Raw genomic sequence first — 16698 nt, forward strand, 5'->3', positions numbered from 1 at the left:
CTCCCACCACGATCAGAATTTCTATCCAGAGAGTGACCCGTTCGGATCTTTTATTAGAGCCAGTCAGAGAGTTTCAGGAAGGGAACGAAAGACGACGAAAGTGCGAGAATAAATCGCAGTAATTCCCTATCGCGATAGTAGAATTCATATTTTCGATCCATGTATAATCAATCGAGCGATCTCTTTCTTCCATTAATTGATTAAAACTGAAAAGAAAGTGACCGTGTCTTTTCTTGAAACGAAATCCTTCGTGGCTACCACGGCCTGCGGTCATTCGGGAAAGGTGGTTTCGAATTTCGGTAAGTGAAGTGCGCCAGCGCGTAGGCAGACACGGTTGCGCGATAACTGCGCAAGGAAAAGTGTTTACGGGTCAGCTGCCAAGAGATGTCCGCGATCGAAAAAAAATCGCCCGTAAAAATCACGCGAGACAGTAAAAATTCGGCGAGATGAGCCACTTGCTAATCGATTTATATCTGTATATCTGATATAATAAAGTATAAGCAAACACGAGTATCCCAGAACAACATACATACATTTCCCTTTCCCATTCGTATCGACGTGTTATAACGCGCCTAAAAATACAGAACAATTTACACAAAAACAATTCACAATATGCTCATAATATTATGATGAATTAAAAATTATCTCTGATCATTCATTAGAAAATATGATTGAATAATATAATATAGCGCGATATTTAATTTAAATTATTATGAAAAAATCAATTTAATATTATTCTAATAAATACTTCAGTCCGAAAGATCGATGAGACACGAAATTGATGTAATTTACTGAATATTTATTGTATCGTGCAAGAACTATGATTTTTTTATTAAATTGTTACGCGAAAAGACGCAGGATTTTTCGGTGCGGCAGTTAATGTTTCCTGTCGAGACTTTACGAATGTTCTGAGCTTTGAACAAGCAAGTAGCGGAATTTATACAAAAGCCTGGCGTAACAGTGATGCAACATGTCGTAATAGCATCGCCGTAAAATTCTGGCACATTGTCTATTTGGGGCAAGAGTAGTATTTTTGCGACGTTTAACTGCTGCGCAGAAATCAATATACGAACTTGAGATAACAAATGTATTAATATCTACTAAATAATGTTGCATTTTTTAACTTGATTTACCATAATTTAAATTAATTAAACACATACAATTAAGTAATAATTTTCTTAAAATGTGCTTCTCAAGAAAAGATGTTTTTGAAAACATTAATGTTAAATATACTCTTATGATAATTTGTGATTTTTTTATTTTATAAATAAAAATATCGAAAAATAATTGAGAGTAAGGTAATGTGTAAGTTGTTATTGAAATTGTTTTCGCGTTTCTTAAATTGATTGCAGCATCAATTCACAATCAATTTCAAAGTTACAAATTTGTAAAGATTTCGTATTTAAAGAAGACTTCCAATGATTAATTGCGAATAATGATTTATCATGTCTTGTATTCACTAATATATTATGTACATGCTATTGGCAAATGTTTATGCGTTTAGTAAACGCAAAAATTAAATATGTGTTATAAGTAACACAAACAAGTAGTAAATACACAGTAATAAATCTGCCATTTTATCTTTAATGCTAGGTGTGTTTTAGATGTAATCAAGTATAACTTAATTTTGATTAAGTGTGTGGGATAAAAATACAAAAAATATAATATTTTTTTTATAATATCATTTGCTTACATATATATATATATATATATATATATATATGAACATTTTATATATAAGATGATAAAACGGATCGAGTAGGATGATATAAATAGCATTTTATAACTCCAATGTAATGACAGCCAACATTGTGTAATCTACAGATGAATGGCGTCTAAAACAATTAGAAAGTCAGTGACACCCCAGTAAAGAATGCCACGTGCTAAGGGTTGCGCGTTTCAAACGCCAGACATTCTAGCTAGGTCTTTGCACTTGACCATTTCCTGGTTGCCAGAATTTTCGTCTCGATCAGTCAAGTCTCTTGCTATTAATTACTCCTGACACGCTTGTCTATTGACTGAAACAAATAGTTCTGAGAGCACTCGAGGAATATATTTTTAAACACAATTTTTTAACTTGGCACGTTTAATTTAAGGTTTTTAGTACAATTTCAACTATATGTATAGCTATATTGTATACTTCTTATAAATAACTTATTTATTTCACGATAAATAATATAATGTAAAAAAATCTGTAGTCAAAGGACAGTTGCTTCGTAAAAAAAATCAGGAACATTCTAGTAATGAAACGAATTGTACAGTCGAATAATATATTTTGTCGACAAAACTGAGCGATAGAAATGAATTCAGGAGAATACATATATATGTATATAAAGGCTGTGCAAATTGTGAAATGAGATCACGGTCGGTTCAATGCTGGTACCCGATGTCAAATAGAAGTAGGGCTGATTAAAGAGACAAGGGTTCTTCCAATCATGAGAGAATAATTTCGGTACGGCAGCAGACTAGACAAGCCGCTTTAATCTAATTCAGTCATCTCGCGAACGAGTGGCGAACGGGAGTTTTCAGATCCAGTGGCACGCTTTTCTTCGACCGTGGCCACGCTGTTCGTCGCCATTCGATCATCGACCAAAATAGCATTGGCATTGTTCCGTTTCTCTCCAGAAGAACCGGGCGCAGACAAGGAGGTCGACTAATTTCGATCCCTTCGCCTCCGTTGCCGATAGAATGCGATATCGCGAGCACGTGTTCCTTCTACGTCAGTATTACTACACCAATCGGTCTTTCCTTTTCTTTTTCTGGAGATAGTCGGAATGTTTGATTCATTATTTTTATAATTTATCGATTAGCTACAAACGGCATGTAGACTATAAGCTACGAGTCCTCTTGGCTTTTATGGATAGAGTCAAGGTCTTCCACCCAAACATAGTTTTTGCTTTTCGATTAGATATAGTCCTATTGTACGTTTAATGCACGGTTCAATGATTGATCATTAAAAAATTATGTCGTTATTTATAATGTTAAATTTATATAATTTAGATATTTTCTTATATTTATTGTATACTTATATACTATTTTTTAAATTTATTCCTTCTATACAATTAAGCATGTGAAAAAAAATATGACATGCATTTATGTACGTGTAAGAGGGCAATTATTTTTTATCTAAGTACTTTGCTCAAACTGCTTGGAGATTAATGATATGAGCTTTCTTACATTGATCTTATTACGTAGACCTTACCTTATTTAAACAAAAAAACTTTATCGTCTTGGATTCATCGCAGTCGTGTTGTGTCACCGAACGTGTAACTTTGACATGTCAAATAATCTGACGAGTGAATCCATGCGAGACCCCGCACAAGATGTAACATCGATTTATTTTGGTTTGCATCCCGATACGCTGTCGACATATACGTTTATTTTCGGCGCCAGTCGAAGAAGTGGTCCGAATCGGTGGATTGCGCAGCCGATGCTCACCCACTCGTGACGGCATGTTTCGCGATTCTTTAGCCCGTTTTTCCGGCGCGTATCTTTATGGAATTTTAATGGATGGTATCGCATTTCTAAAAAAACTCAACAAGATCGTTAAATGTTTAAAATAAGCATCTTTAATAATCGACCTTTCAATTTGGCCACTGAGCCATTACTAGATACTCAAATCTGATGATATCATTTTTCTATCAAATAATTTTTTACAATTTTTTATTATTTTATTCATTGCCAAATTCTAACTCTTAGCAGTTGTAATTTTTTTATTGGACGTGTACGTTTGCAATTTTCAAAATTATAAAAAAATTTTTTAATAGAAATTAATATTTTAATTAATAGAAGATTATATATATATACATATATATATATAATATTATTAATAGATTAATAGAAATTAATAGACGATGGTTTATATTGAGTATTCGTTATATCTTATAGCATATTTATTTAAGAAAATAGTTTCTGATACTTTATCTTGAAAACTCTTGATAGACTTCATAGATAACATTAATTTTTTTGTACCGAGAAATGATTTCATGAAATGAATCATACTTTACGCAACATACTTGGCACTTAATATCATAATATCAACTTTATTTGCTGTTAATAAAGAAAATAGAGAAAATTAAATTTTTTTTCAATCACACAAGAGAGAGAGAGAGAGAAAGAGTGAGTACAGCAATATTATACAATCAGTGTCAATTGCATTATTGAGCTCTTATTTTGAAATAATGCAATTACAGTACACAACTTGTATCACTCTAACAAAAATCATGAGACAGATGGACTTCTTATTTATACTTTTGATTAGTTTATATCAACGTAATTAAACCTCTGACATGCAAAATATTATTAGTGCCATGTAAGCACAAAACCATTTTTTAAATCTTCAAAAGCTTATATTTATATATCTTATTAAACCGATACTAATTTGTAAAATATATATATTGTTCTTTTTTTATTTATATATATACCTATACTTTCGGTGGATATTGTACTGATTGTAAATAATATTATTAGAGAAGAATAAGTTTAATTTTATAATTTTCTCCTCGTTAAAATAGCATATTCTTTCTGTGTTTAAAGATTTTTCTAAATACTTGAAAAGTAATTCTATATCTACATCTATTGAGTAAAATGTCCCTGAATGCCGCACGTGTTTGGATTGTACAACCCCATCATCGATGTATCTTCATTTTTGTCACACTATCTTGTTTTCCCACTTGTGTGATGAAGCAGCCGCGAGGGAGGTGTCGTTTGCTTTCATTGAAATTCGAATGCCGTCGCTGGTTCAGCATCGCGATTACCCGCGAATATGGATCATCGGGATTCGATAAGCTCGCTCCGGCCTCCGCTGCTCCGATATCTTCTCGTTGGAGGAGCGCCAGAACGACGTACCGCGCGCAAAATACGTGTATCAGGGATCTCGCGTTCTGACGTTGATTTGCAAACTGAGGTAACCGAACTGAGGTAACCGAAATAAAATCTATCGAGTGTGACGCCAGAAGCTCTCTCGGGCAACCGCGACGCGACGCGACGCGACGCGTCGGCGATTACCATATGTATATGTGGAGCAGGCGGAATATTTGGGGAATCGAATGCAGAGCTAATTTAGTATTGCAACACGAATCATTCTTGACCCTGTTAGTAGTCGCGCAAAATTTGGCTCTCACTGTTATTTGAGGATAAGCACGCACGCATATTCATTTTCTCAGATTTATAATAAATCCAGAATTCTTTCAGTCGGATGTGTGTGCCCCGAACTAGATGTATTTTATTTTTTATTCAATTGTATAATATATAAACTCGCGAGAGAAAAATTTTGCAATGACAAGCACAATTTTCTAGTTATAATATATTAAAAATACATTTTATAAGCGTAGGATTATGTATAATCCTACTTAACTATATATATGCACATAATATATAATTTCAAGTAAATTAAAAGGCTTTAGCGAAATAGGCTACAAGATAATTGCGCTCCAATCCGTCAAGCATCATGGTAAATTGCCAAATTATGAATTGCAACAATTATCGAAGGTTAAAAATTTTGTTTACCTCTCAAATAGATCAGTAGTCAGATCTCTACGCTTCTGGCAGCCACGTGAGATCTACGGGCGTCATCGCGTAGTCAAAATATTCGAGTCGTTTTAACGAGCGCAGAGTCGCATCTGATGTACTCGCACTGAAACATCGGCGAGGCTCCCTCGCGAATTAAGTCACGTTATTGAGCGGATACGATCGATTGCTCACTAATATGACCGGTGACGGTACTCTCAACCCGCGACTGCTGCGAATCGGCATCGTTAATTACCTCGTTTACGCTGATCCATCGCATAGCCATTAAGGACAGGAACTCAGGTCCAGGGACATTCGGGCTAACTTTAGCCTTTAGCCGGGTCCCGCGCATCGTGTACCGACGTCTCGCGACGTTGAGACATAACGAGCCGACGGCTACCAGCCTGGCCAGCCGCTTTTGCCCGCGAAAAATAAAACAGTGCTCCGGCCGCCATCCGGCCGCATGGATAAGCCGATAATCGCGTGATCGAATGCGTGATCCGATAGCTCGCGTTTCGATAGCTATCGTTGACGCCTAATCATTTCGATATCGAAAAGGAGAGAAAGAAAAAGAGAGAGAGAGAGAGAGAGAGAGAGAAAGAGAGAGAGAGAGAGAGAAAGAGAGAGAGAGAGAGAGAGAGAGACGCCGCATTGACGTGTGAAGAAAACGTTTACTACGTCTTAGTGGTGGAGTAGAGTGACGCGTGGGTGGGCCAGCCCCCTCTCAGAATCGCGTAATCGTCGTCTGTCTTCCCCCATGACGTCACCGACACCAAGAATTATTACCTTGAGAGACCGGTGCTCACGCTGCTAAAGCCACGAAATTGTCACGTGCGAATGGTCGATTCGGACGATGCTTTCAGAAACGAGTACTGGAATGCTGACGGATATCTGAAAAGATGCAAGGAAATATTCAGGAGAGAGTTACCTGAGGTGAAATTCCTCGCAATCGAGTATCTCTCTTTCTCTTTATTTGAACGCGACTGAACGCGCAAGAAATCTTGCATCTCGCGAATTCGTCTAACGTCGTATATTGCCTGGAGAAAAATCCATCGACATCGATCGCGAAAACTCCTGGGAATCCAGAATAAAGTAGAAGACAAGTGTTGCAATCACATTCGCATGTCGTCTGCCAAATTGTTCAGCAGCGAGCGGAATACAAAGCTAATCTTGTGCATTACAAATTGCGACTATTTCCGAGAGAAAAGCTCTATAGAAGCTCTCGCGAAAATAATCGATGACGAGGCACGTCCCCGAATCACTCGGTGTAGATCGTGACAAATTCGAGAAAAGATGTAATAACGTAAAAACTCACATAATTTCTGCTGAATCGAGTCACTCTCTTTCTCTTTATACGTGAGGTCATTCATCAGAAATTATCATCGAAATGGAAAGAAGTTAACGAATCGTCGTGATACGAATGATTATCGCGCGATCTTTATCGATCAGCGATAAAAATCCTGCTAATTGCAAATTTTTTCTGAAAACAGAAAACATTTTTCTCATATAAGAATCTTTTCCGATATTGAATTTTAGTCAGCAAAGTTAGCAATATGCGATCTTACTTGATGAAAAGTGAAGAATTAGATCATCATTTGAAATGCTGCCAGAACATAATTATTTATAGCTAATTGAAAATACGAGAGCAGAAATTTGGATTATGCAATAAGACACTGTAATAGATGTATCAATAAATAACCAAGACATTTATAACCAATAAACAAGACTATAATCTTGCCAACTGATACAATTGTTTAAAAAAAATCTATCTTAAGCTGAACTTTACTTTCAATCTACAATAAATGCTTTGACAATGAATTCATGTCGTGTAAACGAGTTGAATTCATAAAACAATAATTTTCAATCATTACCTCATTAATTATCTGAATCGAAGATGGGCTTATTGTTATCGGTGCTAGTCGGCTGCGTCGGCGTTTTAGAACTGCTGGCATGCCTACGACACATGTCCGATGGCGTAGCAATCAGCATCAATCCGCCAACACCGTGCCTCTCGTATCACGAGCCAGCGAATAACGACGTTCAGAGCATCCATGATTCCTTCTGCACCATCAGCCATTCGACCGATGTGCGGTTTCCTCGCAGCGCCAAGCACAAGCTTGAGAATCTGCACGAGTACAGTCTGAGAGTGCGAAGCGAGCTTCGCTCTTTGGATCGAAATTTCGACGGTCGAAGTACACTCTCGGAGTGTAGCACCAGGTATTTGCTCGGTGGCTCGAAGCCGGACTCGAGACTCAGCCCAGATTTAAATTATCTCATTGAAGAGAACGACGGAGAAGCGTGGACTGTTCAAGTCGATCGACACGATTATAACGATGACGATTATATCGAGACGAAGAGATCGTTGGAAGAGATCAATACGGAGATCAGAGAAAGTTTACAGCAAGTCGCGCAATCGTTGGCCGCGCCGGAGCCGGATAAGTATGTCAGAATACCGACGCCGATCCCGTTCGCCCACGATGGAAAAGAAATATCCGTCTCCTCGAGTGAGGTGGACACATCCTTCGACCAGGACTCGGGCAACGAAGCGCCCACCATGAGATCCTTCGATGGTCTGCCAGTTATTGAAAAGTATAAGGACTCGCAATCGGCTTCGTCGGTTGACGAGTCCGATCACGAGGAGAGGAAGATCAAGCGAAGGACCCCGCGAAAATCACCCTCGAGATCTCCGGATCCTTCGAAAAAGCCAAAGAGCGCTGACGTTTCTAAGAAAATGCAAAATCTCTCCAACGATCTTCCGAAAATCGACTCAGCTGTTGTCGGCCCAGGTATCGAGGAGAGAATTTTTGTTAGCCAGAAAAAACCCAAGTCCGGTAAATCCTCGACAACGATTCTGAGAAAGCCCACTAGACTGAAGTCTAGAAATGCGGAGATCAGCAAGTCAGCGGAAAATTTGAGCATGAAGAAATCGAAAAGAAGTCGCGAACCCGAACGTCGCAAGTCTGATATATCCGTGCAAACGGTACGCGATTTGTTAAGGGACATGTCAACGAATACATCACCCACCAATAGTCCACAGTTGTCGAGATCGGAGAGCAAGAAGAGCGTTTCGGTGGAAGTACAGACCACACTGGAGGACATTCCGTTGGAAGATGAAATCTTGGAAGAATTCGAGAACAACATCGTCGGGCTCTCCGAAAGCAAAAGAGATCTATCCTTTCGTGGCGGCTCCGCCAGAAAATCCTTCAAAAGTAAAAGATTTCGGTCCACCTCGAGAGACAAGTCGGACGATCACGATAGACAGGCTTACACGGCGACCAATGCTGTCGCTTCTGTGGAGAAATCGCGGAGGAACAAGACGTTGAAAGTGTCCAGCTTCGAAGACGCTAGTGAGGAGGACCACGAGAGAATCGGAAACGTTATTTTCGACTCCTCGAAAGAACCAAATGGCTGGCGTGGGAAGAGAAAAGAGGACTCGAGATCAATGTCATCGTTCGAGGAAGATACTGAAGAGTTTGTGGACGCAGAGGATGTGAGTTCCAGAAGGCCTATACAGTACACGACACCTGACACCGATCAGAATAAAGCATTCTGGGTAATACACGCTTGTGACAATCATAACTGCACAAATCCTTGTTTGAAGGATTCCTCTCTCTCAGTTATAAATATTTTTATAACTGTTTCAACTAATCCTAAAATATTTTAATGATATCAAAATAACATAATTTAAATTCTTAATCCATATTACGAGATGGATAAATTTCCCATTTATATATTTAACATACAATTTAAACGAAATAAGTCGGTACATAATTTAAAAGATTATAATTTATTAATTAAAATAATATTGAGATAAATATATATATTAGTTTGTCAATATTATACATATATTTTTCTTAAAAATATAATTTCTCATCAATATCCTCTTTTTACGCCAAAACTTTTCTCTTGGAAGGAAGAAGGAAACTTACAGAAAATAATAAATTTCTTATATTATAATTCGTAGATATATATTATAAATTTACAAATTTATTTTGCACAAGAAAACAAATTTCTATATACTATCATAGAAAATTTAATAAATTTTCTGATTTAAAACTTAATAAAGAGATGGTAAAAAGGCAATAGGAGCAAGGAGCTTTGTTTAGCAATGTGGGTTAAATTCTCTAATTCTATTAATGTGTCAGAAAATTATATTGATAATTAGTACATTAGTAAATTATTTAACAGCTATTGAAATAAAATACGCGATTTTTTTTTTTTTTTTTAAACTTAATGCTTAGATGATTGCTTAAAAAGAATTCCATTTTTTTCATTACGTTTATTCTTATTACATATTTTAAAAGTAAATTAATTGGATTCGTGCAATTATGAAATTTCCAGCTTCTTTTACAACACATTGACACAGATAATAGAAATGTAGTAGTCCTCCTTAAAGCTTGGAATTGATCTTGAAACGCAATAACAATGTACAAGAAAATTTTGACAGCATTTCGACGAATACACAAATGTAAGAATCGTTTGCAACGTCATTCTCCTTTACACCGACAATCTTGCATAATCAAAACAAGCAGATTGTGAACAATTTGCGAGCGATTAGATTGCCATCTGGCATTCATTCAAAAATACAATATATTCAAATCGCCAGTAATCATCATTTCATTTCATATAAACAATTTATGTTTTCATTCTCCTTTCGAGTCTTCGTTGATCTATATTAATTTGTCATAAAATTTTAAAACATTTTTACAATTAAAATCTTGATTCTTCGCGAATGCTCTTCTACTTTTAATTTCTTTTTTAAACTTTATTAAATGTATTTTGATCTCAAGAAACAAGTCTTGTTAAAAGCGCATGAGAAATTTATGTAAATGATGGTCACAATTATATACAGAAACAAATCATTTTTCTAAAATAATAGTGTTACAAATTCTTTTATTAATCAAACACATATTATATATAGAAAATAAAAACAAAATAATTTGCTAAAAAAAAGAGAGATGCTTGAAAAAAGAAAAAAGAAAGAGAGAAAGAGTTAACAATGTGTTAGGATTTATTTTATACAGAAATTCCTAGAATTCTTTATTTATCTATTTAACAAATTAAAATTGTTTGCAATGGACGAAAAGCCATTTAGCTATTAAAAAGCTAAAAGCTAAAGTCTGAATTTTTTTCACTTATGACGTTATAATTGAAAACAGCTGGTGTAGCTACACTGTGGCCCCTTCATCTGTACGAGTTGAGTTAAAAAGTTTACGCTTACATACAGTTAAAGCATTTACAATTTACTACATCCAGGAAAGCGCGCATTTATAACTACGAGTAGGTTTCATGACGAATGGAGTCTTTTAATATCCAGTGTATTTGAAGCTTTGGCAACTAAAAATAATCACCGTTGATCGTTGGTTTTCTTTATTTCGTGAGGTCTAATATGTCAATAAACGTGATTTAACAAGACACATTAGATAAACTGGAGGAGTCAATTTGCTAATTTTATTTTTTATATTACCATAAGGAAAAAGTCTCAGATACGATTCAACCGTCGCGTGGAACAAGCCATTTCCGATCTTTCGCAATACTTGTTCCCAAAATATTTCGAATATTTGGCTACGCAAGTGAGCATTCGTTACTAAAGAATCCCACGTGCTTCTTTCACGAAGAAGTTCGTCTACTTTCGAAAAATTAGTAGCCAAGTATTGGCGTTGCAATAACGTAAACATATGAAAAGCATACCGAAAATATTGTTAAAATATATTATCATACACAAACTATTAACACAATTGTATCTAAAGTTAAATATCTCAAGTGTCTTAAATTATATAAGTATAATAAATTACTTTAAATATCTAATATATGTATTTATACAAAATCTTGCTTGTAGAGTGATCAAAATTTTCTGAAAGCAGAGCCAAATAAACAATCAGCTATTTCAACAATATGAAATCATTCTTAGTAAATCTATATCTCATTGTCAGTATAAACTATATATTAATAACATATACAAACTATCATCGAAATTGAAAGTCATAGAGAGATGTCTCGTGAAACAACGATATTTAAGAAGCTCTACAATTGCAAGAAGCAATTGGCGCTAAAGTTTATCAATGTTACCCGTCTTACTTCATATAAATAATTTTTAAGCATGCAAGGGGATCGATTTCGGGTGCTTTCACATCGGAACGGAACGCAAACGCAACAAAACGCACTTGATATTTGCACGAAGCTCTCGGCGCTGCCGCGACGTTTATTGGTGCCGTGTGCTTCACGCGTGGGGTCTCCTAAAATATCAATCTCATACTCGTCTGCAAATAATATACGTATACATCGCGCGCACGCATTCAGCACGACATTTACACGACGACGAAATTCGTTGTCGACGCCGAGAATCATCGGTGACGCCGCCTTCTTTTTCAAACGAAACGCCGCCCGAATATTTTTAATTCCCTCTTCAGACTCCACAATATTATATTACCGATTGGTTGTATCCTTTATAATAGTACTCTGTACCTTATGTAACATTTTTATACTTTAATTATTTATTTATAAGTGGCTTTTGTTATGAAATATTGCTTGCAATAATAAAGTAACAATCCCGTACAGCTAATTTTGGATTATTGGAATTATACAAAATAAAATATCATATTGATTTACTGCAGTTGTTAAATAATATATTTCATAGTTATTAAAAGTATCGACAATAATAGTAATACGGCACGAAACACCCCATCGCTAATATACATTCTCAGATTTTTAAATTATGAATCAAAAATAGATAACTGTAATTATCTAAATACTGAAATATTGAAGCTTCATCATGATTAATTGACAAATCAATTCTGCATCATTTTTTTATATGCTGCTTTTTATATTACATTATTGATTGATCTTTTGCAATATAATTTTTTTAAAAAAATTGATAAGAAAAAAAATATTTTTTTTTTTTAGTTTTCATTCTTTAATCATCTAAAAAATTTTTCATAATATTATATTTATATGCATATATATATATATATATATATATATATATATATATATATATACACATATATGGGCATATGTGTATGTATAAGAATATCAATAGAAAGGGCTATATAATATGTTATGAAAAAAGTAACATTATAAGAATCCAAACAGAGAACTTATGACTAAAGATAGATTTTTATTCATAACTTTTGAATTTTAATAATTAAATTAATTTTAAAAATTAAGATTTATTATATATACATTATATATATATATATATACATTCTCGGATCTTATGATATATATATATATATATATATATATATATATATTCTTATTATTTTCCCAAATTTAACACTCTCATGATTGGTTTGTATTCTGAAATTACACGTGGATTAATGTCCACGCAAGTTTTCCCCATGCGTGGGTGGGTAGGAGATATTGGTGATGTGTGAAACATTCCGACCCAATTACTTCGCCGATTGCTCTATCTATCTCTACTTTTCGAATTCTATTTTTCTGCCCGCCCACGCACGGCGGCCAGGAACCACCTGTTTGGCAGGAGATCAAGTCGTCGCGGCGACACTTTTTTTCAGCAGATTCGAGGGGAAAAAATCGACAGGGGATTCTGAGTCATGGCCGATCTCGCATTTCCGTTTTTATCATAGTGTCGTGTAACCAGCAATCTGATACTTTCCTCAAAACGATACGCTCGGCTGAAGGGATGATCCCTCTATTTCCGTACTAGATATAAAATTTTAAAAATATAATACTAACTTTTAAAACATGTCACATAAACGTGTTACAACAAAATCATCAAAAGTTCAAAAAAGAGTGAAGAAACTCTCACGATTATCGTAAACGGGCTATTTTATGATCGCTCGCTGTCACTATTTATACGGAACGTTTATGAATCTATTCATATTTTTACACTTATTAAAATCAAGCAAGAGCTTTTACCTTAATGAGTTTTATATAAAAAGTTGTAAATAATATCTGAAAAGGACGATTTATTTGATCAATTCAACCTAAAGCAAAAATTATAAGGTTTCAAATTTAATTGGCAAAATTCTGTAATGTATTATTTGTACTGATCAAACAATGATTATATATCAATATTTGTCATCTTGGAGAAATGCTAAAAAAAAAAAAACAATTGTCCCTCTTTTTCTTCCTATGGTTTTAATAAAAAATGATCCACAGTCCTTGACTAAATCGTTTTGGTTAAAATCGATAATAATTCGCAGTCATAAATTGTTAAAACAATTATTCATAAAAATATGCGACTTGATAGTTTCTATGAAAAATTAATTCCTCGAGTATTTTCACGACCGTCGCCCGCAATGGCAGCGGTGGTGGCGACGACGACGCGACATCAATAATTTAACACGAAGTATAAAGCTGACTTTAACAAAGTGTCTGCCCGCATTGCAGCTTCCCCGTTTCTCTTGCGAAACGGATCGAAAAATGCTAGACGCTCCGCGAGGCAAAGCTCGTCCGGAATTCGCGACAAACTATGTCGACCCTGCTTCGTTTCCCCGTGCGAATCGAAGCTACAGGATCTTCCAGAAATACTCGTAAAAGGAAGACGGCAAGAAGAAGAAGTATCCAAGGGGCGGCGATGTCATCGAGAAGATCGGCGACTGGTAGAGAGAATTTCATACCATGAGCGACAAGGAGAACAGGATGAAGAAATTCTAGGAAGAAGAAAGAAAGACGAGGAGAAAGAGTAGACGGGCGTATCGTAGAAAAGTTGCACCCGGCACACTGCATCGAGATTCAAGAGAAGGAGAGGGTAGAGGAAGGAGAAGAGTGGTCGAACGACAGGGAGGAGGGTGTGGAAGGACGACGGGGAGGAAGGGTGGCAAAGGGGAGACGGCGGACGGGTGCGGAGCGTTTCTGGAGTCGTCGGGACGCCGAAAATAGCGTCCCGATATGATGACGCCCGGAGAGCGGACCGATCCTAGATTTCAGTCAGTCAGTTCGCAAGCTCGAAAGCCGCTGAGCAGTAGCAGCCCCGGACCAGTGGTCTCGCTGCTCTGATTTCTTTTTCCAAACCGACGATCGAAAAACTCGCGGACTCTCTCAATCTTTTTCATCTTTCCCTCTCTCTCTCTCTCTCTCTCTCTCTCTCTCTCTCTCTCTCTCTTTCCTCTCTCGTATCCTTTTTCCTGTTGTCACCCCAACGCTCAGTCGATCTTATCGCTTAGAAGAGAGAGAGCGCATTGTGACAGAGAAGACGGAAAAGGGTAAAACACAGAGATGGCGGACGTAGACAGTGTAGTGTACACGACCACCGAGCGCAAGGTGCGCAAAGTGAAGAAGACGACCAAGCGTCGAGAGAGCCAGGACCAGAATGCATCGGAGGTCACGATCACGGAGGTCGACAGCACGCAGAACAATCACCACGCCATCGAAGAGTATGTGCTGGCTGACGATATAGTCCGGCAGACCCGCATAGCTTCTTTATCATTTCTTCTTCTTTCTTGCTCCTCTTAATGGCAGTCCATCGTCGTGATTACCGTCCATTTGCTCGCGGGCCACATTTTTCGAAAACGGGACCCTGAAGAGCGTTAGTCTCAAAATACCGCTAAAGCAAAATACAGTGATGCTTAAACAACATAAATATTTGCGCTTCAAGCTCAAACTGATCTTGAAAGTGAATTTTTTCCTCGATAAGTAAGATTACGATCTAGAAAAAAATCAATAATAAAGAAGGACTATCAAGGAGTAAAAAACTCAACAAAAATTCTCGATGCAATTAAGTCTGAAATAAAATATCCAAAGGACGCGTTTCTAAAATTTCTAATATTACATTATCTTTTTAGACATCTTCTAAATGTTTATTTAGGAAACTGAAATCGGTACAGTCTTGTGTGCATAACAATCGTCTCATTTCATCAGTGTGTTCATCAGTAAATATAAGGAGTATGATTTCATAAAATTAAATTGATCTTAATACAGTCTAATTTAATATAATTTTTCTCTCTCGATCTTTAGAGTTAATTGCATAAACTAGTATTGCGTAGAAAATAAACAATATATTTCTAATACGGTTTTACTTTTACTATTCGATTGTGCTTGAAAGCGCAATTAATCTCATAAACACTATCCCTCTATTCGCTCGTAACAAACTTGAAACTTACGATTTACGAGCAGCCGAAAATACTCTTGAATGAAAAAAGATTAACTTCGGACATCGCGTTTCTATCTCGTCACGCAAAGATCACGCTTCCCATATCTAAAACGATATCACTCGCTGGAAATAATTTCCTCCGGATGTCCTCTGACATTTCGTGACTTCCAGCCATAATTTCGATGAACGTACCTTGCCATATCCAGGCACTTCAGAAATTCGAGAAAAAAGACGTTCTATTTTCACAAAATCATATATATATATATCATTTTTTATCAGCCTTTAAAAAATTCTTACACAAATTGCTTGTAAAGTATTTACTTTATAAGTAATAGAAATGACGCTAGTTTTTTAACAAAAATTAATGATTCTGTAAAGACTGATAAAACATAATAGCCCTTAAGGAAGCAAAAAAGAACACTTGCTTGACTTGCGCGACGGAAAGCGATCGAGACAAGATTTGTACAGTCATACGCATGTCACGATAGATATGACTTTGTACAGAAATACTCAGCCAGCACATACAACAGCACTCATCCAAGGTACATATTATCAGCACGAACCAACGATTCCGTTCGCCATAATCGCGCGCACAATCGGGAAAGCCGATCGAAGAACTCTCGACGAAACAACAAAACGATAGAAAAACACAATGAGAGGAGCATGCGATTTCCTTACCGTGCTATCTCCGGAATTCTTGGGCGTTTTTACGTCGTTTCCTTTAAAATTGTGAAAAAACGTCTTGAGAGACGACTACCGTGTGTGACTTTTCCTCTCAATATATCAAATTTCCACAACTAGGTGTGGAAACGTAGCCCGCTATAAAAATATGTATCAACAATTTAATTTAGTAATCATAATTCTTACGATTAGACTTCACATTTTATATGAGCAAACTAATAACTTGCAATACATGTACAGTGTTTAACCCGTGATTAAAATTTATACTTCTTCGAGGAGAATCATAATTAGTACATAAATCTAACATTAAAACAAAATTTTATAAGTATTACATATATGATAAGCATAGAATTATTAATATCAATATATTCAGTATGACAATCAGTAGCAACATAAAAGTTGCCATTATACAACTATTGAATATTTTCTTTGTTAAAAAAGTGGAATTCACT

General features: G+C 36.0%; 1 protein-coding gene across 9 annotated transcripts in view; it reads left to right on the forward strand.

Moving 5' to 3' along the window:
• LOC140676130 (four and a half LIM domains protein 2-like) overlaps nucleotides 1–16698 on the forward strand; it is a 77159-nt gene that overhangs the window by 44169 nt on the left and 16292 nt on the right. The window contains exon 1 of one of the 9 annotated variants that reach the window (XM_072910850.1): nucleotides 5606–9061. The exons of 4 other annotated variants lie outside the window; for them this stretch is intronic. In XM_072910850.1, the coding sequence (XP_072766951.1) occupies nucleotides 7403–9061 (1659 nt within the window). In that variant the 5' untranslated portion in view covers nucleotides 5606–7402. 4 more of the 9 variants (XM_072910851.1, XM_072910857.1, XM_072910860.1 and 1 more) reach the window with 4 other exon arrangements.

Source organism: Anoplolepis gracilipes, chromosome 2, assembly GCF_047496725.1.
Source record: "Anoplolepis gracilipes chromosome 2, ASM4749672v1, whole genome shotgun sequence".
Lineage (NCBI taxonomy): Eukaryota > Metazoa > Arthropoda > Insecta > Hymenoptera > Formicidae > Anoplolepis > Anoplolepis gracilipes.